The sequence below is a fragment of the Microcaecilia unicolor genome, chromosome 13 (genome assembly GCF_901765095.1).
Source record: "Microcaecilia unicolor chromosome 13, aMicUni1.1, whole genome shotgun sequence".
In the NCBI taxonomy this organism is placed as follows: Eukaryota; Metazoa; Chordata; class Amphibia; order Gymnophiona; family Siphonopidae; genus Microcaecilia; species Microcaecilia unicolor.
Genome location: NC_044043.1, coordinates 44,392,856 through 44,416,438, shown reverse-complemented (window position 1 = coordinate 44,416,438; position 23,583 = coordinate 44,392,856). Strand labels below are relative to the sequence as shown.

Here is a 23,583-nt window from a genome sequence, read left to right as displayed (position 1 = left end):
TAGCTCCATGTTGGCCACAACGGCAGACCCACTGCTGGTTTTACTGCTTAACATAATGAAGTTTTAAAATCATGGTACAGATGTATAAAGTTGTTTTTAAGACTGGTCCTTTGTACCTGAAAGGTCAAGCTGCAAGGATATATCTGCTTTCTTTTCATCTTGTAGCAGATATTACACATATAGAGACACAGAGAGCATTTTAATGTTTTGCACTAGAATTTGACTCCAAAGGACTGTAGATTAGTCCATGAACATTTCAAAAACTCGGCAAAGCTTGGATTTTTGCAGAACTGTTCACAATCTGGTGGTCTAAGAATGACGTTGGCTTCATTTGCTTTGATTTCTTGCTAAAGTGAATAACAACATTTATTTTAGTCTGACCGTATACTGTAAGCCAGATATTCAGCCAGTCCAATCAGCATACAAAGTAAAGCACCGGCACGTAACTTTATTTGCATAATCAGTGACCCCCATCTGTTTAACTAGTGCCACCGAATCTCTGACTAGTGACAGCACTGGTGCTTCTCTGTTGTAAGTCAGGCATGCCAATTAGTAGGCCTAATTTTAAAAATGCATAACTTGTCCATTTGGCTGCTCAAAATCGCCACTAAGCATAAGTGCTAGCTCTGTCTTTGCTGCCCCCCTCTCAACGTTGGTGACTTCTTCTACGGACAAAATTTGGTCATGTAGCATGTCTGCCAACCTGCCAGTAAGCACTTAATTTGAATATCAGGTCTATTATTTTATTATTGTTTTAAGCTTTGATCTGGTTTCAGGGTGTCCTTCAGTTCACTGACTGATTTCTGCAACAGGGAAAAAAACATGAAGGAAATAACTGATGATTTTTTACAATGATGATAATGTAATTGTTTCAAAGTTTTTACTAGTTCTGTCTGTGATTGAGACAGAATGCTTGTGTTTTGAATGTTTAGTTTTGAGTATCTATCTATTATGGAGTTCCTCGTACCTTAGGTTTGCAGTTATTTTTAATTGTTTTGATTTTACTGTAAACCGTTTTGGTTTGATTACAAGAGAAACGGTATTATCAAGTGTAATAAACAATAAATGATTATTATATTTAAATGGTTTTATGTATTTTTACCGATTTCTTTTGGATAGACACCTCCTGCCAAGCTGTTTTTCAAATTAGGTGACTTGAAAATACAAAAAACTCCACAGAAACCTAGAAAATGATGGCAGACAGCCCATCCAATCTGCCCATTCATACTATTTACTATCCCTTCCTCTCCCTTAGAGATCCTCTGTACTTGTCCCAAGCTCTCTTGAATTCAGGTACAGTCTTCGTCTCCACCATTTACACCAGGAGGCCGTTCCACAAATTCACCAGCCTTTCCGTGAACAAGTATCTTCTTAGGTTACTTCCATTCGCCTTCATCCTATGCCCTCTCATTCCAGAGACTCACTTCCTGTGCATTTATGTCATGGAGGTATTTAAATGTCTCTATCATATCTCCCCTCTCCCACCTTTCTTCCAAGGTCTACATATTGAGATCTTTAAGTCTGTTCTCATATACTTTATGGTGAAGACTACTGACATTTTAATAGCCGCCCTCTGGACCTACTCCATCCTGTTTATATCATTCAAAAGTGCGGTCTCCAGAACTGTGAACAGTATTCTAAATCAAGTCTCTTCAGAAATTTATATAGAAGCAATATCACTTCCTTTTTTCCTGCTGGCCATTCCTCTCCTTATGCACCAAAACATCCTTCTAGCTTTTGCCTTTAATATCTGGTGGCCACCTTAAGACCATCACATACAATCAACCCCCAAGTTCTGCTCTTTTTTTTATACACAAAAGTACTTCACCCCTTAAACTGTATCACTCCCTCAGGGTTTTGCAGCCCAAATAAAGGGCCCTACATTTTTTAGCATTAAATCTTAGCTGCCAAATTCTGAAGCAGTCTTCAAGTTTCACTAGATCCCTCCTCATGTCATTCCACACCATCAGCGGTGTCTACCCTATTACAGCTTTTGGTTTCATCCTCAAAAAGGCAAACCTTACCAGACAGCCCTTCCACAATATCACTTAAAAAAATTAAACAAAGAAGTACAAGCCTATAGATGATAAAGGCAGAAATTGATCAGGCTATCCAGATGTCATGCATCTAGCTGATAACCCTGTACTATTTTTGACCGTTTTTTTTACTTCCTCTTACCTTCCCGTTGCTTCTGTCTCACTTAACACAGCTGCTACAAAGCTGAACTCACACTGGTGCCCGGAGAGTGATACAGTTTTACCCTGCAGTATAACCTCTCTCTGGGTCTAAAGCACCCATCTATCTCCCCCTGTCCCACCATTCTCCAATGTTACTGCTGCTGCCTTAACTAACTTATACTAAAGGGGCATAAAAAAAAAAGTCCTCAAATTCAGTGCCCTGCTCCAACTCCTACAACTAAAATTACGGAAAGAGCAAGATGAAGCAAATTGTTTGGGACTACTAGTAATGGCTAACAAAATGTACCTAGTCGCTCGGCCAGGTGGATGTACACAGGATCCACTCGACGCATGGTTTTCACTAAATCTTTTCTGCGAAATTTTATTTCCACTGTCCCTTCTGGCTCCAGAACACCTCCCCTAGAAAAGAAAGCAAAAACTGATAAGCATAGCCATCCTCTTCACACATGATCTACAATATTCATTCATTTTAGTATTTACATACCGATTAGATCTAAGCGGTTTACAGTTTCATTTTACAGGCACTGGGTCTGTCCCTAGTGGGCTCACAATCTAAGTAGTACATTGTACTACTGTTGTACCTGGGGCAACACAGGGTTAAGTGACTTGCCCAGGGTCACATGGAGATGCAGAGGGAATTGAACCTGGTTCCCCAGGATCTCAACCCACTGCTGACCATCGGACAGCAGTGGGAATCAAACCCAGTTCCTCAGATCTGCAACCTGCTGCTCTACCCATTATGCCACTCCTCCACACAGGAGCGGCCCGACCATTAGGCCACCTGAGGCGGGGGCCTCAGGCGGCACACTTCAGGAGCGGCATCTCAGGAAGTGGCATCTCCCCCTTCACGGCATTTTTACCTCATCACATTCCAAACCCTACAGCTGTAGCTATTCCCATTCGCTGCCCTGCCACCTGCACAAGCCTCTTCCCTTTCCTGCGGCCGCCTCTCTGACGTAACTTCCTGTTTCGTCAGAGGCTCAGGCAGCCGCAGTAAAGGGAAGAGGCGGGTGCCGACGGCAGGGCAGCGTATGGGAATCGGTATCGCTGCCAGGTTTGGAATATGACGTAAACACTGCCCAGGGGGGTAGCATCTCGGCCCGGGGGGGCATGTTAGCTCCACCTCAGGCGGCATCTTGCCTTGGGCCAGCCCTGCCTCCACACATCAATACAGAGAGGTAAAAGTAACTGTCATATGTGGTTCTATGGAGTGGAGGAGTAGCCTAGTGGTTACTGCAGCGGACCTTGATCCTGGGGAACTGGGTTCAATTCCTACTGTTAGCTTTGTGACTCTGGGCAAGTCACTTAACCCTCAATTGCCCCTGGTACAAATAAGTACCTGTATATACTATGTAAACCGCTTTGAATGTAGTTGCAAAAAACACAGAAAGGTGGTATATCAAGTTCCATTCCCTTTTCCCTAAAGAAAAAGTGAATTGCTTTGAGAAGACTTGGGAGACCCTTAAAGAGTCATCTGAATAATGAAGAAGTATACTAGGAGTGGGGGGGGGGGGGGGGGGGGGTAGGAGGAGTTAAAGAGTTTCTATGCATATTCCCCTGGATTCTATACCTGGCGCCCAACGCCCAACATTGAGCAAGATATGTGCTCAACTAAATTGTTACTAAGCTAATAGGCACTAATTTGGAATTGCACGTACATCCCAAATGCCACAGTGTGCAAGCCCAAATGGGCTGTGGCCATGGGAGGTGCATGGGTGGGTCAGAGGAGGTATAGAATACTAGGGATGTGCGCCCAAACTGGGCACCAGGAATCACACTCTGTTTCAGAGGGTATAAATCCTGGCGCCCATAGTTGGATGCCAAAATCGGCGCTCATCTTTGAGTCCATTATAAAATAGCATTAAGTGTCGATATTTTTCAGTGTAACCTGCACATGGAAATTTAAGCTAAGTTAAATTTAATATTCAATACCAATATTAAGACAGCTGAACCCGATTTATTCAACACGGAAGTTCCCTGTATTCATATGAATGTTAAGCGCTTGAAGATAGTAAAGACATACCTCCATGCTCTAACATTAAAAGTAAGAAGTAGAAAAATCAAAAAAAGTAAAAAAAATCAAACAAAAATTAAATGATATATATAACACATTGGTAGGAGGGAGGGAAACGTCAATGATGAGAACTGTCGCAAAATACAGGGCCACCGGCAGTGGTGAACGGTGAATAAAATCCCAGGCGACTAGATAAGACGTTCCCTTAACACAGAGCGCACATGTTTGTTTTTCTACTAGTCTATGTATTGCTATTTCTAGGATAAGCAGCATAAAATCTGTTTTACACTTTTGGTATCTTGCCAGATACTTGGAAACAGGACACTGGACACGATGGCCCTTCAGTTTGTTCCACTACGGCAATACTTATGTTCATATGTTCTGTATCAGCAGTGACAGAATCATTTCTTTGTGATTCTTCTTCAGTCTTACCGTGTCTCCTTGCTATTTTGAGCATTGTTTTGTTCAATACTTCTTAAAGAGCACACAACACTAGCCATCTAATATCAATGCACAGATCTCATATCTCAAATTGTACTGAGGATTCCTTATGAAGTTTAATAATGCTCAATGGTAAATCAAGGTGATCATGTATTTTCCTGCATGGCAAAAGTCTCCCATTAGAAAGGGGAGGGGATGGCAAAATTAGGTTCTGAAAGTCAAGAACATAAGGGACAGGCATAAGAGGCTGAGTGGAAAAGCCAGAAAGTAAGTTGGGGGGGGGGGGGGGGGGGTCACACTCTATAGGACCATATAAGGAAGAGAAATGACCAGATCTAAGCACAGGTCACTAGTGATTTACACAAGCTCAGATATGCCTTGTCCCTCTCCTGAAAGGATGCAGAATACTGTACCTGCTGTCTTTGTCTGCATACATCTCCATGTGTCGGGGATTGATGGTGGGGTCAATCACCACCCACGAGCCACCTCGGAGCTCTGCCTGTGGCGGGATGTAAACCAGTACCGGCTGGCGGTACCTGTGCAATCTATCCACAATATAGGCACCAAACTTCAGCACCTGGTCGTACATGTCTGGCCAAGGAAACAATCACAAAGAAATGGAATTAATTTCCCAAACAAGCTCAACACACTCCATACTCCTGCCAGGTACATCCTCAAGCAGGAACCAATATTCAGATTAGATCTCTAGCAAATACATAACAAGAATGCACAGAGCAGGGCTATGTCATTTCAGATGAACTGCCTAGCATCCAACTCTCATACCACTGCCAGATTTGAAGATTTGCAATATCGCAGTTGATATTCAAAAGCACTAAGCATCACGCACTGACCACATAAGTGCTTTTCTTTCAAATTTCCAGGCCAAAATGTATCAATCTGGCTTGACAAGGAGCCAGGGACATTCTAGGGGTGGGGCCTAAATTTGTCTGGTGAGAGGCTACAATCAGCCACTGTCTAGATACATTTATCCAGAGAAGTGGGCCGTTTAAATAGCAGTCCAAACTTTATATGGATAACATATCCATATAAGATTAGGACTGCATATTTAGCAGTTTAACTTACAGAAATAAAATGGCTGAAAACACGCATAACTTTAGCCATATAGCTTATACACATATCTTTATATGCTGGCCATCCTGCTGGATATCGTTTCTTTTTTAACCAGTATGACTTATCTCCAATCTACTCATGAGTTTTGATACTTAATTCAGAAACAATTACATGGGGGACAGAAAACATATAGCATATGCCACACCAGCCAGTGCAGCAGCCAAACAGCTCCCAGACACCTCAGAGGAAAGCAAAGACATCTTGTGTTAGCACTCACTGGCATGCAGGATTGACAACCATCAGTAATATACTGACAGTCAGTAAAAAGGAACAAAATATGACCTCTCCATAAAAGTAATCTTATATCAGTAAAAATGTTGTGAGAGATGTGGCCTGCATCTCTGGTGCTGAGGCTGAGGCTCCCTGAGGCTGCTGTACTTGGGAGCAGACCACCAAACACAAAAAATAAAGGCAAGGTGGAACAAACTTGTGAGGCACTTCAAGCACCTCTGGAATTGCAGACTGGATTCAGGAGTGAAGAAGCAATTGGTTGTAACATCTGCTACAACCTGTCGTTCTGCAGAGACTTAAGCCCTTGCCTTTGTCGTGGGGGGATTAGGGGATGCATGGTATGGGTCTTTGTGAGGTAAGGAGGATAGATTACTTGGTTCACTTCAGAGGAAGTATCCAAACAAGACTGGTAGGTCGGGGTTAAAGATGCTAGAATTTATTGTTAATAATATAAAGACTCGTTCACATTCTGGGCTTATGTAAACTATTTATTTCATGAGAACAATTGCATTATGTTTTACATTGTTCTATACAATGATCTATACTGGTATTTCTAAACAAAATTAGGCCATACCTAAAAGTATGGGTGGTGCAAGGCACTGTGTTCTTGTAGAACAGGAAGGCTTGTACAACCTGCTCGGGAGGTGTGTATTTTAGAAACCATCCCCCTCATTCTACAATCTTGCATGCACAGCTGTAGTTATTATTTATTTATTACATTTGTACCCTGCGCTTTCCCACTCATCGCAGGCTCAATGCGGCTTACATAGTAACAAGAGAATACAAATTGTAATATCAAAATCCACAAAGGAGGTATGTGGTAGAACAAATGAACAAGGGGTAAATGGGATAAAAGTATGAGAGAAAGGATAGGGATAGGTAAGGAAGTGGAGCGATAAAGAAGAGGTAGGGGAAGAGCATGGAGGATAAGAAGGTTGGTAGGAGGTAATTTCTGGGTCATTGTTGTTAATGATTAGATGAACCGGTAAATGGATGTGTTGCTTATGTTTGCTTATGGTAGGTCAAGTCGTTCGGGTAAATCTGTTTGAATAGATGGGTTTTCAATAGTTTCCTAAAAGAAAGGTAGTCACTAGTTAATCGAATGTATCTGGGTAGAGCGTTCCAGAGTTGGGAGCCCAGGTAGGGGAAGTTAGATGCAAGATATGTTTTGTACTTTAGTCCTTTGCAATTGGGAAAGTGAAGGTTAAGGTATGTTCGTGAAGATGTTGATCTGTTTCTGGATGGAAGATTTAATAGATTGACCATGTAACTTGGTGATACTCCATTGATGATCTTGTGAATTAGTGTGATGGCCTTAAAGTTGACTCGTTCTCTAATGGGAAGCCAATGAAGTTTCATACGGAGGGATGTTGCACTTTCAAATTTAGGCTTCCCATAAATAAGTCTAGCTGCCGTGTTCTGGGCAGTTTTGAAGTTTTTTGCACATAACATTTGACAAATTAGCTGCTTATTGGCACTAATAACCAACTACTGGTCATAATTAGTGTTAATTGGTGCAAATTGGCAGTTATGTGGGTAAATGCACTTAGTCAGTACTCTACAACTTTAATGCACAAATTCTACAGTGTGTAACTGCAAAGGGATTATGGACGTGGGAGAAGCATAGGTGGGTCAAGGGCACTGCTCCCTTGAAGCTGAGTGGGAGATCTCCAACTGCACTGCTGCCAGCAGGGGGCAGTGCTTCAATATTGTTGTTTTCAATCCCTAGGGACAGGCAGGTTCCCTGGAGTTCTGCACAACTTGCCTGTCCCTTACTATTGAAAATGTGATGGTGAAATAGCACCTTTTACTGGCAGTACTGTAAGTGGAGAACTCCTGCTCAGCTTACAGAGAACAGTTGTTGGGGCATGCTCAGAATGTATATGCTAAGAATATAGAATACCAAGCGTTACGGGCCAGATTCTATACAAGGTGCCTAAAAAACTCCGCGTGGTAAACATTTCCACCTAAGCGTATTCTATAAGTGGTGCCTAGATTTCAGTGCGGAATATAGAATACCCTTAGTTGATATCCCAGCGCCTAAAACTACACACCTCTATTTACTCCAATGAAAAGATGGCATAAATCCCTGCGCGTAGATTTTGAACCGCCCTTGAAATTCCCATTTCCGCACCCAGGGCCATACCCCTTTTGAACTGCAAGGATTAAATTTAGGCGTTCATTACAGAATACACTTAGCGAGTTGTGCACTTAAATTCTAATTATTATCAATTAGTGCTTATTAATGCTTGTTAAGTGCCGTTATCAACATGGATTAGCTTGTTAAGCCAATTAAGTTATGCGTGCTATTATAGAATACACCTGGATGTTGGAGCGGATCTCTAGGCGCGCTATATAGAATCTGGGGGTATGCATGCAACTGGAACATTTAGGTGCAGACATTTACACCAGCCATTGATACAGTGTAAACAGATGCATTTAAATGTTGGCACGTATCTGTGGACTTATGCGAGTGGAGGAGTGGCCTAGTGGTTAGAGCACCGGTCTTGCAATCCAGAGGTGGCTGGTTCAAATCCCACTGCTGCTCCTTGTGATCTTAGGCAAGTCACTTAACCCTCCATTGCCTCACGTACAAACTTAGATTGTGAGCCCTCCTGGGACAGAGAAATATCCAGAGTACCTGAATGTAACTCACCTTCAGCTACTACTGAAAAAGGTGTGAGCAAAATCTAAATAAATAAAATAAAATAAATAGTATTCTATAATGGCAACTATCCTGGTTAATTACCAATATAGAATTCATGCTTAGGGGCCCTTTTATTAAGCTGTGGTAAAAAGTGGCCTGCACTAGTGTGGGTGCGTACTTGGCGGTAAGGGCTCACGCACTACTCATGTGGTAATGAGGCACTACGTGGCAATGTGGCCGTGCTGCTGATTACTGAGAAAGCCCCCCATGGTAGAAAATAGAAAATTATTTTCTAATGCAGGAAACAGCGCATGTCAACTTTGGAACTACCACCGGGTGCCTGCACTACCCCAGCGACACTGTCAATTTGGCACACGCTACCTGCGCTTTAGCCCTTTCGCAGCTTAGTAAAAGGGCTCCTGAGCGCGCAACATCCCGTTGTCTAACTTTTGGCGACCTGTAGATAATTACTCTCCATATATGTACTTTCTGACTCCGCCCACGCTGTACCCAAACTACTCTCTAAACACACCTACACATGAGTCCCATAAAAGTACACATCGTCCCACCACACGTACGCCACAGGGTGATTTTAAGAGAGGCCTTTTATGCACACAGAACAGGGTTGGTGTATGAAAAATCCTTTATAAAATTAACCCCATAAAGCGTAACAGCAATGGTGCAGTATTTCAGAAAGTTTAGTGCAGCTTAATACACTGGTGTGTCCTCAAGAGGTGTCTCCTTTGAAATAATCATAACTGGTCCTTATGTGATTATCAAAGTACAATTTATCATATTTGGTGGACTTGTCCACAGGCACAGCTTTACTTAGCCTCTATACTGGATTTAGTCCACCAAATTTTACACTTACCCTACCCTCAACGGGCAGAGTACCGCCTTTTACATATTAAGCCTTCAGAAATTACAGCGGAACACCACAATCTGGCAAAAGAAATTGGGTGAAATTGGGTGGTGAGGATAGGGGAGGGCAGACTTGTATGGTCTGTACCAGAGCCGGTGATGGGAGGCGGGACTGGTGGTTGGGAGGCGGGAAATACTGCTGGGCAGACTTATATGGTCTGTGCCCTGAAAAGGACAGGTACAAATTCAAGGTAAGGTATACACATATGAGTTTGTCTTGGGCAGACTGGATGGACCATGCAGGTCTTTTTCTACCGTCATCTACTATGTTACTATGTTACAACACAGATGTTTACTCCTGGAAAATTGGCACTGGCTCAATCCTGGAAACAACTGTCGATGCCATCTACGTCTTGATTTCTCCAAAAGTTGGATTTTGTTTTTCAAATGTCCAAATTCACTACATTGCGGCATGGACATTTCGCTGCTTTTTCTAAAGTTTGGTGTGTTTATGAAACATGGAGATCCACGTCACCTCAAGGATCTTGTTCCTAACTGGTTAATGCATTCCTGGGAGGGAAAAGGGTTGTAGGTGATGTTGGGCAGGGGGAGGGGGAGTTTGTTGGTTGTTGATTCTCTTATTGTTTGTTATACTGATCTTCATGGTGTAGTGACTGCATTCTTTTTCACTAAGCTTTAATAAAAATAAAGAATATACCTATATTAAAAAAAAAAACTAACCCCTATTTATGCTTCTTGACTACCCTGCTGCCATCAGTCCCAAATAGAAATGCTGCAGGTCTGCTGTCCATATATTCTGTTTGCTACATAGTTTCTGAATATTTGAAGGCTTTTTGTTGCTGTTACTGAGGTGACACCAGAATTTGAACATATATTTGTTTTGTATGATAAGTTGTACAGACTCAAGAATGGATAAAAGTTTCTTGATTGGACAATAAGGTTAATGTGAATTTGCCTACTGTACAATCCCTTATGGAAAAACTGCATGCAACTCATCAGCCCCAGATTTCTCATTTATAAAGTAAAGATCAAAACTTTTTTTTTACTATTTGTTTTATGAGCTGTTGTTAAAATTAAATTGTGTTTTAAAATATTTTATATTTACATTTCCCTTGCATCATTTTTAACAATGAAATATTTAGGAGAGGTTTTTTTTTGTTGAATTTTAGGGGTCCTTTTACTAAGGTACAGTAACGGATTTAGCACGTGCTAAATGCTAAAAGGCCGATAGGAATAAAACGGGCTTCTTAGCATTTAGCACGCAATAATCAGCGCACGCTAAATCTGTTAGCGCACCTTAGTAAAAGGACCCCTTAGTGTTCAGTGTGTCACATACATGAACACTGTCTGTCAGGTGTGTTGCAACAGAAGAAAGGTTGAAAACCTCTGCACTAGTCTCCAGATTACCTGTGCGGGCCTACAGGTAGCATTCGCTACATTCACAGGCAGGCATATACATATACAGGCTGAATCTACAGGGTTTAGATTCACTTCCCCCACACGGCAGCAACATCATCTTTCACCTTCCAGGTAATCCCAGAATTAAAACCTTCTTTCATTCTGGTTAAAAGCTTTCAATGGGTGGTGGTGGTGGTGGTGGTGGTTTTTTGTTTGTTTTTAATTTATTGTCATTTATAACCTATTTGCGGGGGGAGGGAGAGGGGAGAAAAATTATGTCTAACATGAAAAACCAACTGCAATTGACCCCCACTGCCACCCCAGCGTTAGCGGCTTAATATCTCTGGGATTTGCATCCTATCAAGGCACTCATGCTGAGGCTGGACGCTGCTGCTAATTTCTGGTAAATTTCATGCCTGACGTCTCACCGTTGTGGGTCATTGCTGGTTCGCCTACATAAACTGCTTCCAAATGGCTCCTCCATCGAAATATTCAGCTGGGGGTTTGATTTTTTCATAATTTAATTTTGCATTATTATGAACAGCCTTCTAGGCGAGGGAAGCTCCATGCAAGAAAGCATCACTGCAATCTTGATATATTCTGTATGGATGTAAATATATTTTATTTTTTTGCTGCTTGAATTAGGCCTCCTAGGCAGACTTGTAAAGAGATTTTTTTCCCCCTTTCGCTAATGTCAATTTTCAGCATAGCGAGAGCTGTCTCTAATCTTTTCCTACCCATTACACACAATTTTGGACTCATTTTATCCACAGTGTAGTCGGCTGCCGGTGGGGTGTGTTTGTGTGTGCGGGCTTGTGTGCGTTGAGGGATGCTGTAATTGTTTATTTTCCCTTCTCACATAACTCCCACCTCACCCAGCCCTGTAATCCAAACTGCATCCCATCCCCCTCTTTCCCTCCAGCTCCTGTTCCAAGGAACCTCTAGACTGTCACTGAAGTCAGAAAATGGACAAACACACCTCTCTTACAAGTAAACAGAAAGGCAGTTTCTTCTGCTGTCTGTCCCTTCTCCATACCCCCCCATCCTTCCATCCTGAAAGAATTAAATATACCCTATTTCCCTGTGTGGTCCAACCCTACTGCAGAGCTCATTCCAGGCACAGCTAGGAGGCCAGCAGTGCTTCAGATGACATCTCGATTCCTGCTGGCTTGGCGTGTGGGGCATCAAAATGTCTTGCAATTAATATAAGATTTAGTTAGAAGTGCTTTGCAGTCACAATACTTCAGTGGGACTGAGCAGCTCATGAAAGCAAAATGGCATGTATTTGGACTTCTGAGTTGTATCATTATAACCCATGTGCACTCGAGAACATTGCAGAATGCAGTGCTGGCACATGGACAGTTCCTTAGCGTTCTCAACAGACCAGTGCAGAACCTGGGATTGTGCCCATGGACCAGTGGATGGAGACAGAGAGAAAAAGAAGTCCTGCACACTTTGCCCAATAAGGGCACTGTGCAGCCTTAGATGCTCAGTATTTGTGTTGCCAGTGATGAGAGGTGGACCATGAAACTCCTGGACTGGTTACTGAACCAGCTCCTGACCCCAGTTGGAAAACTGGATGTCAGCTGGACACAGGGGTACCTTAATTGAAGTTTTACGCTCCAAAAAAAGAAGACGACATATTGCAAATTAATTTTGATCCAGAGCAGGGATGATACTCAGAGGAGTTTGAGTTCTTCTTCACCCCCCACCCCACCTCGTTTGTTCACTGCTGTTTTCTTACTTCCCCTGAAAGGGGTTTAAATAATCGGATGGGAAGTTGCTTCCTCACTTCAAGACATCAAAAGAACTTTGCTGTGTTTGTTCCAGGCTACACTAGCGATTAGTGGAAACAGGTGGGAGTGTGCACCCGTACTGCAAGGAGGGATGATTTCCTTTCTTCGGCTAGCCCTGAGGGACCTTGGGTTAGAGGCTGAGTGTTCAGATCAGCAGCAGCGCTAGTTTCATAGCAGCTAGGCTAAAGCACCAGTCTTTCCTACTGGCTGGGCCACCCGTCTGAGGTAATTTTCAGGACACACTTCAGGATGCAGGCCTCAGCAGAAGGGGAGAGCTTCCAAGTTTATTAAAGTTTTGCTATCCCGCCCTATGGGATCCATTCAGAGTGGCTTACAATATAAAATAAAGAAAAGAAGAAGTCAGGGAAGGGGGAAAATACACGATAGAACTACAATATTAGTTTGGACAGGGGGGAGGAGGAGAAACAGAAGGAGTGCTACAGGTATCTTCAGAGCTATTCCCAGAAAAGTTCACTGGTAAAAATGCACGAGGGTACTAATGATATGCATCTGTGAAAAAGTGGGTCTTAAGGTCCGCCTTAAATTTGACAAGTGAGGTGGAAGGGAATGGGGGAGAGAATTCCAAAGTTGGGGGCCCTGAACAGAAAAAATAGTGTGTCGTGTGTGCTCATGGATTATTTCATGGTAGCTGGGCACTGCCAGCTGATTGTGTTGAGCCGACCTGAGGTGGCGAGAGAGAAAGAGAAGATGTCCTGAGGTCAGGACCTTGAAAACAAGTAATAGAATTTTGAAGATGATACGGTAAGGAAAAGGAAGCCAGTGAGCATCTCTAAGATGAGGGGTGATATGATCATATTTATGTGAATTTGAGGGGAGGGAGGAGAGAGTGGAGAAAAATTATGTCGAACATGAAAAACCAATTGCAATTGACCCCCACTACCACCCCAGCGTTAGCAGCTTAATATCTCTTGGATTTGCATCCTATCAAGGCACTCATGCTGAGGCTGAACACTTGGGTCTTTTTTCCGTCAGCCTGACTTTCTAACATTTAAACCTAAAGCCAAGACAAAAGGCTTGAGAATATTTGTATTTTCTGGTGTGTGGTTCTAGATGAGGTCTTCTAGTAGCACTGTGAGTAGCAGGCAGTGTTTTTTCATACGACTGGCCTGGAGGAGCTCAGGTTGCAAATGCCCTCCTTTGCCAGTGGGAGCAGTGTCCTGAATGATGTTGAAGTCAAAGTCAAGGGTTCGCACAGTAGTGGCGATCCTCAGGGTGCACTTCAGAGGGAGCCCTGTAGCAATGGAGGAGTAGCCTAATGGTTAGTGCAGTGGCCTGAGAACCAGGGGACCCCAGTTCAATTCAAACTGCAGCTCCTTTTGAGGCTTAACCCTCCATTGCCCCAGGTACAAAATAAGTACCTGTGTACACTGCTTTGATTGTAACCACAGAAAGGCGGTATATCAAATACCATCCCCTTTCTGACCTCATAGGTGGAGTTTCAACCAATAATTCCTATTTGCAGCTGCAAACCGGTAATATAGTTGTTCTTTCTTACATTCACAAAGCACTATTGGATCCAGGTAAGAGCATGATTCTATAATGTGTTTGGGACTGAAATAATTTGGGCAGAGATTTTGGAGTGTCACACATCTTGGGAACTACTTTGATACATCCCACAGGTTCTGGTGAGGATGCTAAGGAAAGAAAAATTAGTTTTCTTTCCTTTAGTCCCACCAGACCAGTCCAGAGGCCCTCCTAATATTTTTCCAGTTATTACACTACTTTAGTATACTTTAATATTGTTCCTCTCACTCTTGCACCAACAGTCAAAACTCTCTTCAAGTTTAGCTTTCTCTAAGTTTCATTTTTTTGAAGATTTTACTGGAGATATGTTACGATGAGTATTGGTACAATACAACTGAAAAGGAGAACAGATGGTCCATTGCTTTGTATTTTAAAATACTGAACATCTGAGGCTGCATGGTACATTTATTAGGCGAAGCATGTAGGAATTTTTTTCTCTGTGTCTCAATCTGCTGGTCAAAGGGCCACAACCCACAGGTTCTGGACTGGTCTGGTGGGACTAAAGCAGAGGTGAGCAACCACCGACCTCGAGGACTACAAATCAAGATCTCCAAAGTGAATATGAACGTGACTGATTTGCATATACTGCCTAGGGTTACCATATTTTGTCCTCTGAAAAAGAGGACACATGTCCTGCCCATGCCCCACTCCTTGCCCCGCCCACAGCACACCCCTTTTGCATCCTCGCCCTGCCCCTGGTCACATATTCCCCTCTCCTGCCCCCCCCCATCAACTCCCCTCCCCTTACTTACTATCTACTGCCCTGGTGGTCTAGTGACCTCTTCGGGGCAGGAAAGAGCCCCCTCTTTCCTGCCCGGAGCTCTGTCCTTGCCCTGCATCCTGTTGCTGTGACGGTCTCGGGATTCAAAATGGCCACCGAGAATTGAACTCTCGCGAGGCCGCATCAAATCTCGGTGGCCATTTTGAATCCTGAGACCGTCACAGCAACAGAATGCAGGGCATGGCAGCACTCCGGGGGCTCTTTTCTGCCCCGAAGAGGTCACTAGACCACCAGGGCAGTAGATAGTAAGTAAGGGAAGGGGAGGGGAGGGGAGGGGAGGCTAGGATAGGCCGCCCCGCCCGTTTGTCCAGAAATCCGGACAAACGGGCAGACTGGCAAAACCCGTCCGGACATGTCCTCAAAAATAGGACATGTCTGGGTAAATCCGGATGTACGGTAACCCTAATACTGCCTCCATTGTATGCAAATCAATTTCATGGATATTCATTACGGAAACCTTGAAAAACCGACTGCCCAAGCTCCATCCACAGATTGCTCCTGCACTAACCACACAGTGCAGGAGCAATTAGTGCTGATATTCAGTGGCACTGTCTGGTTCAATGCCGCTAAATATCAGTGGATAGATTGGCATAAGTGATTTAACTGGGCAGGAGGTTCGCCTGTCCAGTTAAATCAGTTTGAATATCCACCCCACTGCTATTATCCCCCAATACACAAATACCAATCACCTTTCATGCCGCCGGAGAACCCTCGCCAGTTGGCAAAGACCATGAGTGGCAGCCCCTCGTGGTTGAAATCCTCAATGGCCTGAGCCGTCTTGAAGGCAGAGTCGGGGAACCACACTTGGCCAGCCTGTTGGATTATCTGCCAGTGGAAAAAAGTGTGAGGCATGGAGTTATCCTATATAATAATTCTCACCTCCAACGTTCTGACTTTCCTGGGACCGTGGCTCATTCCGAGTTGGTCTGCTAGGCTCCGTAGATCAGGCGGACATCATTGTAGCCATTATGATGTCAACTTCAGAACCCGGGGGGGGGGGGGGGAAACATGCCTCACAGCTGAACCATGTCCAGAGGAGGGTCGCTGGACATGGATGGCTGGAGGGAGGGCAGGGGAGAGAGGAGGGTCGCTGGACATGGGTGGCTGCAGGGGAGGCAGGGGGTCGCTGGACATGGGTGGCTGGAGGGGGGCAGGGGAGAGAGGAGGGTCGCTGGACATAGGTGGCAGGAGGGGGGCAGGGGAGAGAGGAGGTTCGCTGGACATGGGTGGCTGCAGGGGAGCCGAAGAAAACCTTGCTAGCGCCCGTTTCATTTGTGTCAGAAACGGGCCTTTTTTTACTAATCATCTTATTATTATTATGGAATAAGGAGATCAGATAGCCCCATGTGATAATGGCCAGACATAGATAGTCCTGGTTTAGCCCTACTGCATCTATTGATTTGTGGTTCTGACTTTGTGAGGAAACTGGAACTAGGAGTCCAGAGGTGTAGTAAGATTTAGCCCAATACAGGTGAGGTTGTGGGCTATTTGTGGCGGTGCCAGCACGTCTGTTTAGTTCCAAAATTCAGCCGCTGAATATACAAATAACATTCTACCGCCAATGAGTATCAAGCCCAAGGATAATTAACAACAACATGAATTATATTTGATGGTTACTCAAGCAGACATCCAGCTCTTCACAACTGCTTAGAAAAGATCACCATCATAATTTTAGGGCATGAGGAAGGGACTTATGCCATTGGCTTTCCTTCACTTCGTACACGCTGGCAACTTCCAAAACTCTTCAAGCCTTAGCCTAGAAACTCTAACTCTTGTCTGGCTGCACTTTTATGTCTCCAAAAATCTAAAAGCTTACAGAGGCCTGTCAGGCCATAGGTCAGTACCAGAACAAAGGCTCCCTGCTCAGTTGTTTGAACTACACTGCTGTGTGCTTCAGCAGCCCAGGAATGGATTTTTAAAACCTTGGCAACAAAATTTAAGGATGTAAAGAGGTCAGCAAGTGGGGAACAGAGGATAGACAAAAGGGAATATAGTTTCACAAAGTCTCTTTGATTGGTGGTGGTGGGGGGGGGGGGGGGGGGGGCGGGGGTTGTGCATACCGAGGAAGGACAAATGTTTTCTTTAATCAAACAATAAAACCCCAAGCTTTTTCCTCAGAAATTACAAATAAGGCATGTGTGGTTATAACAGTGGTAATATCTCCAACCCTCGCCCGTCTCCCTCTACCCAAAAATAACAAGAACTATTTATTTATTTGCAAAAGACGTTGCAAAGTTAACATTCTTATACTCGGTGATGATAACGCTACAGCTTGCAATTCCATTGTCTCTATGCAACAACTTAAATACGTATCTCTCCCTGCCCCATGCTTGTCTTCCACAACCATGTTTTCTTTCTTTTTTTTTTTTTTTTTTTACTGTGAATTGTGCAGATATGGAGTGAGACTGAATCGCATAGGAACTCCTGGAAGTCTCACTTTACTCTGTGCCTTTCACAACCTTAAACAGTGCATGCTGTGATATGCTTTTCCACATAACCTCTAATGACAAATCTGTGCATTATATTTCCAGCCACATAAAACTAAGACTGTTGCAAATGTGCTTACCTTGGCCTCAGAGTCCAGGTTTGCCGGATCGGCTGGTATGCTCAGTTCCACTGACCTGGTTTCCACAGCAACTACACCAAGTGGTATACCACCCAACCTACCCAGGAGAGCGAGAAGAAGCAGCTTCAGCACATGACAGCATGATCGACATACCTCCATCTCAAAACATTTGCAAGTGATGAAGAAGTGGATAAGTAGGGACAGACAACAATCTAACACAAGGAAATAATATCTTTGTGACAAAAGTCCAAGAAGATGGTACCAAAACCTGCCACCTCCATCCACACAGGCATAGGCGCCCGGTATAAGAGGCTTGGAGAGACTAAGCCTCCCCTGCTGTGCTCTGAGGGGTTTAAATTGTTGATTTACCTCCATCCTCACAGCAGGAGCTGCAGTGAAAGCCCTCTAGCCTTGTGAACCAGTTGTAGAAATTGGTTTATGGTTTGTTTACCTTACTGCTGGGAGGGGGGGGGGGGGGGTTGGCTGGAGGTGTCCTGGGTTGCTAGGGAGATATTTAACGAGGATGACTTCCTGACCTGCACTGAGGACAGATAGCAGCAGAATCAGATACTGGGCCAGCATGATCAGAAAAAGTCACCAGACAACAAAGGTAGAAAAGATCATTTTATTTTCATTATAGTGTTTGGAATATGTCCACTTTGAGAATCAGGTGCTCAACATTAAAAGTTTATATTTATTTATTTATTTACTTATAGCATTTTATCCCACATTATTTAGGGTGTTTTGTGGCTCTACATGAGAATTGTGATGATATGATCCCTTGTTTCATATTGTTGATGGTCTGCATTTTCCGTATGGGTGGTATATGGTGTATTAGGGTCTGCCCAGTGTAATATTTATGGTACAGCAAGGTTCTGAGTGTGTTTTTGCACAAAGTTGTGCATAGTGTTTTGCAGTTGAGCGATTGTGGTTAGTATATGCTTTGAGCAACCACTTTATTCTTTGACATATGATACATAGCTAATATCTAAATTTAATAAAAGGTATTAATTGTGACTTTTATTTTTTTTTTCTGTGTGTTATCAGACAATTATGGATTTAAGCTCCACCCCTGGCCCCACCCCTAACCCCGCCCCCTTTAGCCTCCCCAAATAGTTGGGCCACCGACCACCTATGCACATAGGCCACCAACCCACTTCCATATGGCGATGACTTACAACAACTACTGATGGGGTTTCAAGGTGTGAACTCGGGCAAGTGGATTTCCAGCATGTTCTGAAGGTATTTACCTGGCCCTTCCCACCACTACTGTCTGAGCCCAGGGCTGCATGATCTCCGAGAAAGACCCATAGTCAAAGAAGCCACTCAGCCACTGATCCTTCTGAGCTGCAAAACCAGAGAGAAAGATAGACAGGCAAGAAACAAGGGAGATAGTTACAAAATGTAGCAGCATTTTCATCAGCACTTATTTTGTTTTCATAATAGTAATAATTGCAGAGAGCATGAAGGTCCAGCATACACTCCTTCATTTGCTAGTCTACATAGGGAGGGTTGTCCATCAGCACAGGCGTCATTTACTCTTAAATGATAGGTTTCCACAGCACAGGAAGCTCTCATGCTTTCAAACAAATACATTTATTTTGGTTAGTTTTTCTTTCTCCCTTCCTCCCCCCCTCCAACATTGCACACGTTTATCAAGCGACAACAGGAGTCCGAAGTGATGTTGTTTCCAAACACCAGTCCCTCCTTTTACCCAGCTAACGAATCCCTTTCTGTTTGTGTAGTGGTGAGGATGACTATGCTTGCCGTACTGCATTCCTTACCATGAGGAGAGCAGATGAAGAATAACCCAAAGATCTAATACACTTTTGGACCATTTTAGATCACCTTTCCTGTAGACACATGAAGGGTAAATTTACAACAGGCCGCCTACCTTGTGTGGCAGTTACAAATGGGACAATATTCAACTGCCTCATTCAGCGCTTTTTTTTTTTTTTTTTTTTTTTAACTCTGGCTACATATTCCACATATTCAATTCCATTATTTGGACAGCATAATGGCAGTAGTCCATCTGCAAATCCGGATAACTTATCTGGACAGAACAAATCAAACTGAGCTATACATATAAAGTATCACATACCATGTAAAATGAGTTTATCTTGTTGGGCAGACTGGATGGACCGCAGAGATCTTTATCTGCCGTCATTTACTATGTTAATTTAGAAGAGCTTTTTATCCGGCCTAAGTTCCTCGGATAAGTTATCTGGATAGCAAACTGAATATTGCCACTGTCTGGATACGTTCTGGGATTGCCCCGGTTCCACCCACACTTCACCCCGGTACTATCCGGACACTGCTGCTGAATATCTCGGGCAGCAGCACTGATCCAGATAGCAAAGTGCTATTATCCGGATAAGTGCTGCTGCCCGAGATATTCAGCAGCAGTGTCCGGATAGTACCGGGGTGAAGTGTGGGTGGAACCGGGGCAATCCCAGAACGTATCCAGACAGTGGCAATATTCAGTTTGCTATCCAGATAACTTATCCGAGGAACTTAGGCCGGATAAAAAGCTCTTCTAAATTAACATAGTAAATGACGGCAGATAAAGATCTCTGCGGTCCATCCAGTCTGCCCAACAAGATAAACTCATTTTACATGGTATGTGATACTTTATATGTATAGCTCAGTTTGATTTGTTCTGTCCAGATAAGTTATCCGGATTAAAAGGGAAAGCATGTACTTACTTCCCTTTTAAAATAACCTCACAGGAAATACACTCACACATTAACACCTGCTGTGAGGAAAGCACATATTTACTTCACGTGTTTATGAGCATAATTCATAAAATTCTTCCTTTTAGCAAGCCTTGACACCAGAAACTTGGGAGATTACAGCATAACAAAACGTAAAAATTAAAGCATATAGAACAAACAACAACAGGATAGAAGCAAATTCAAACAGAAGGGAACGTCTAGAGAAGGGCGTCTGCCTCTACCTACTTCTGAAAGAATCCATCTCCCAGGAAGGAGAAACAGTTTCCCCTTGAGAGGGACAAGAGAAAAGGAAAAATATTTTCTACCTAAATATTATCTGTGAAGTGCCCTTGAAGAATAGTGAAACACAACTTGCTCTACTGTATGTACCTGTCAAAAAAAAAAAAAAGAGCAATTTAGGGGGTAGTTACTAACCTGCATCACGGGAATAATGCACAATGGCTTTCTTTTACTAAACTGTGGTAGTGATTCAGCACGGCAAATGCAACAAAGCCCATTCAATCCCTATGGGCTTCGATGCATCTCCTGCGCAGGAATCACTACCATGGCTTAGTAAAAGAAAGCCATTGTGCATTATTCCCTTGTTAAATGGCAAAATCCTGCATTATTTTTTGCATTATTTTGCAGTAACTTGTGTTAATTTAGGTCACCATGAGCTACATAATGATGAGATGCAAAGCATGCAAATCAAACACTGCAAACTGTGTTATTTGTGGAAAAATAATGCTAGCTTTAAGCTAGAGTTAATTTTCTTCCTCAGAGCACTGGGCTGTGAACACATGGAGATCACTCCTGCAGAAGCGGAGCCAGGCTGAGCCAGGCTGACAGCGTGGGGGGAGCGAGAGCGGACTTCCGCCGGCACACATTTTCAGTGCAACACGATGAGAAAAAATAGGCGCCAGCAGAACTCCGTCTGGGGGAGCGGCCACTCCCCTGGCGCCCCACCTAGCTATGCCACTGCACTCCTGCCCTTAAACCCTAGATACCATGGATCCCCCCACCCCCGGTAGGTTCTGGGGGTTCTTTGGGGGAGGTTAGATGGAGGGTGGGAGTGGCCCATGAGCTTGGGCAAATAACTTGACATCAGCTCCTTTAAAAATGCTATCTAGAGCATCAGGTCATGCATTCATGGCCCTAGGCTCCAGGAAGGAAGAATAGCACAAATTGCGAGGTTGATCACAAGCTGAATTATTCATTTACCACTGGAGTCACTAATCTGTAGTACTGAGCTAGTGACTCCCACGGTAAATTACGCTGTGGTAAAACATGAGATTTTACCATAGGTTAATAACTTCTCCTCTTAGTCTCTGCTCAGACCTGCAGATCCTATAGGCCAGAAATGTTGCAACTAGGTGATGTGACTCGTATTGTCTTGTGTATGCCAATGCCCTCAATAAGTGGGATTACTGGTGCCAGCCCAACAACTGCTATGAAGCACATTCAGCTTCCATTCTATTCTATGTGTTTTCCTGTAGGATTCTAGGTGGATTACAATCAAGAAGTCTACACATAAATTGAGAATTACATAATTGGAGCAACATGACGTGGGTCAACCTACATCTTAAAAAAAAAATAAAAAAAAAACTTAGAAAACAAATAAGATGAGAACATAAGAATAGCCATACCGGGTCAGACCGATGGTCCATCTAGCCCAGTATCCTGCTTCCAACAATGGCCAAGCTAGGTCACAAGTATCTGGCAGAATCCAAAATAGTAGCAAGATTCTATGCTACCAACCCAGGGATACGAAGTGGGTCCCTTTATAACTATCTTAATAGCTGATTATGGACTTTTCCTCCAGGAACTTGTCCAAATCTTTTAAAACCCAGACATGCTAACTGCTTCTACCACATCCTCCAGCAGCAAGTTCCAGAGCTTAACTATTCATTGAGTGAAAAAAATATTTTCTCCTATTTGTTTTAAAAGTATTGCTATGTAACTTCATGGACTGTTCCCTTAGTGTTTGTACTTTTTGAAAGAGTGAAAAATCGATTCACGTCCACCTGCTCTACTCCACTCAGGATTTTGTGGACCTCAATCGTATCCTGACCTCTTAAGCTTTTCCTCATACGAGAGGAGTTCCATCCTCTTAGTCATTTGGGTCACCCTTCTTTGAACTTTTTCTAATTCTGCTGTATCTTTTTTGAGATATGACTATCAAAATTGCACACAGTATTCAAGGTGAAGTCGCACCATGGAGCCATACACAGGCATTATGATATTCTTTGTCTTATCTTCTATCCCTTTTATAATAATTCCTAACATCATATTTGTTTTTTGGCTGGCAGCTGCTGCCACTAGGGGCATAGCTAGACAACCAATTTTGTGTGGGCAGAAGAAGCCCGCTCCACAGATGATCCAGTCTCTCTCTCTCTCCTACCCACAGGCGATCTGGTCTCTCAACCCTCCCCCCCCCCCCCCCCCCCCCCCCCCACCTCTTAAATAGCAGATCTTCCCCGGCAGTGACTGATACACACTGCTCACACCGGTCCCGCAGCCTTCCCTCTGATTCACTCCACCTATGCAGAAACTGGAAATTGCATTAGAAGGAAGGCTATGGGGCCAGTGCAAGACGTGCATATCAGTCACTGGTCACTGCCGGTGAAGATCTGCTGTTTAAAAGGCACACATGGGAGGGAGAGATGTTGGGAGTTTTCAGCTGGTGGGGCTTGGGGCCTGCCATTGTTCCTGGGTGGGTGTGACTGCCACACACTGAGCAGCATTCAGAACTTTCAGGGGAGTTGGGTTAGGGGAGGAATCTCAGTCACTGCTCAATAGAGACACCTGTTGATTGGATGTAATTTGACACCTGTTGATTGGATGTAATTTGACACCTGTTGATTGGATGTAATTTGAACATACATGAAGTTCTAGAGAGACTGGACCATGACTGCCCATGACTGTCAATTACTGCAGTGGCTAGGCTAGAGTAGTTTATAGAGAGAAGGCAAATACCCTAAGTAGAATCAGGGAACCATAGCCCAGTAGAGTTTGTTCTGATTAAGGTGGAAGTCCAAAAGAGCAGAAGAAAATTGCTGAGAAAAAAATACATATACAATCATTCAATAAAGGGAATTTTTCATTGACACAGCTCCTCTTTGTACTGCAACTGAATGGGCCCCAGGAGGAAAAATTAAAATAGGTCCCTAAAACATCATCGTTTCCTAGATAGTGGGGAACGGGTGGGGTAGGGTGGGGTGGGGGGGAGGGAATTCCCT

The 23,583-nt window shown here is 43.6% G+C and overlaps 1 protein-coding gene across 4 annotated transcripts in view; it reads right to left on the bottom strand.

Annotated features, from left to right (window-relative positions):
* ACACA (acetyl-CoA carboxylase alpha) overlaps nt 1-23,583 on the bottom strand; it is a 325,016-nt gene that overhangs the window by 43,811 nt on the left and 257,622 nt on the right. For all 4 annotated transcript variants that reach the window (XM_030222052.1, XM_030222054.1, XM_030222053.1 and 1 more), the window contains 5 exons: nt 18,881-18,977; nt 17,631-17,727; nt 15,754-15,889; nt 5,067-5,244; nt 2,485-2,597 (listed from right to left, as the gene is read on the bottom strand). In XM_030222052.1, coding sequence (XP_030077912.1) covers nt 2,485-2,597; nt 5,067-5,244; nt 15,754-15,889; nt 17,631-17,727; nt 18,881-18,977 — 621 coding nt within the window. The remainder of the gene's footprint in view (nt 1-2,484; nt 2,598-5,066; nt 5,245-15,753; nt 15,890-17,630; nt 17,728-18,880; nt 18,978-23,583) is intronic.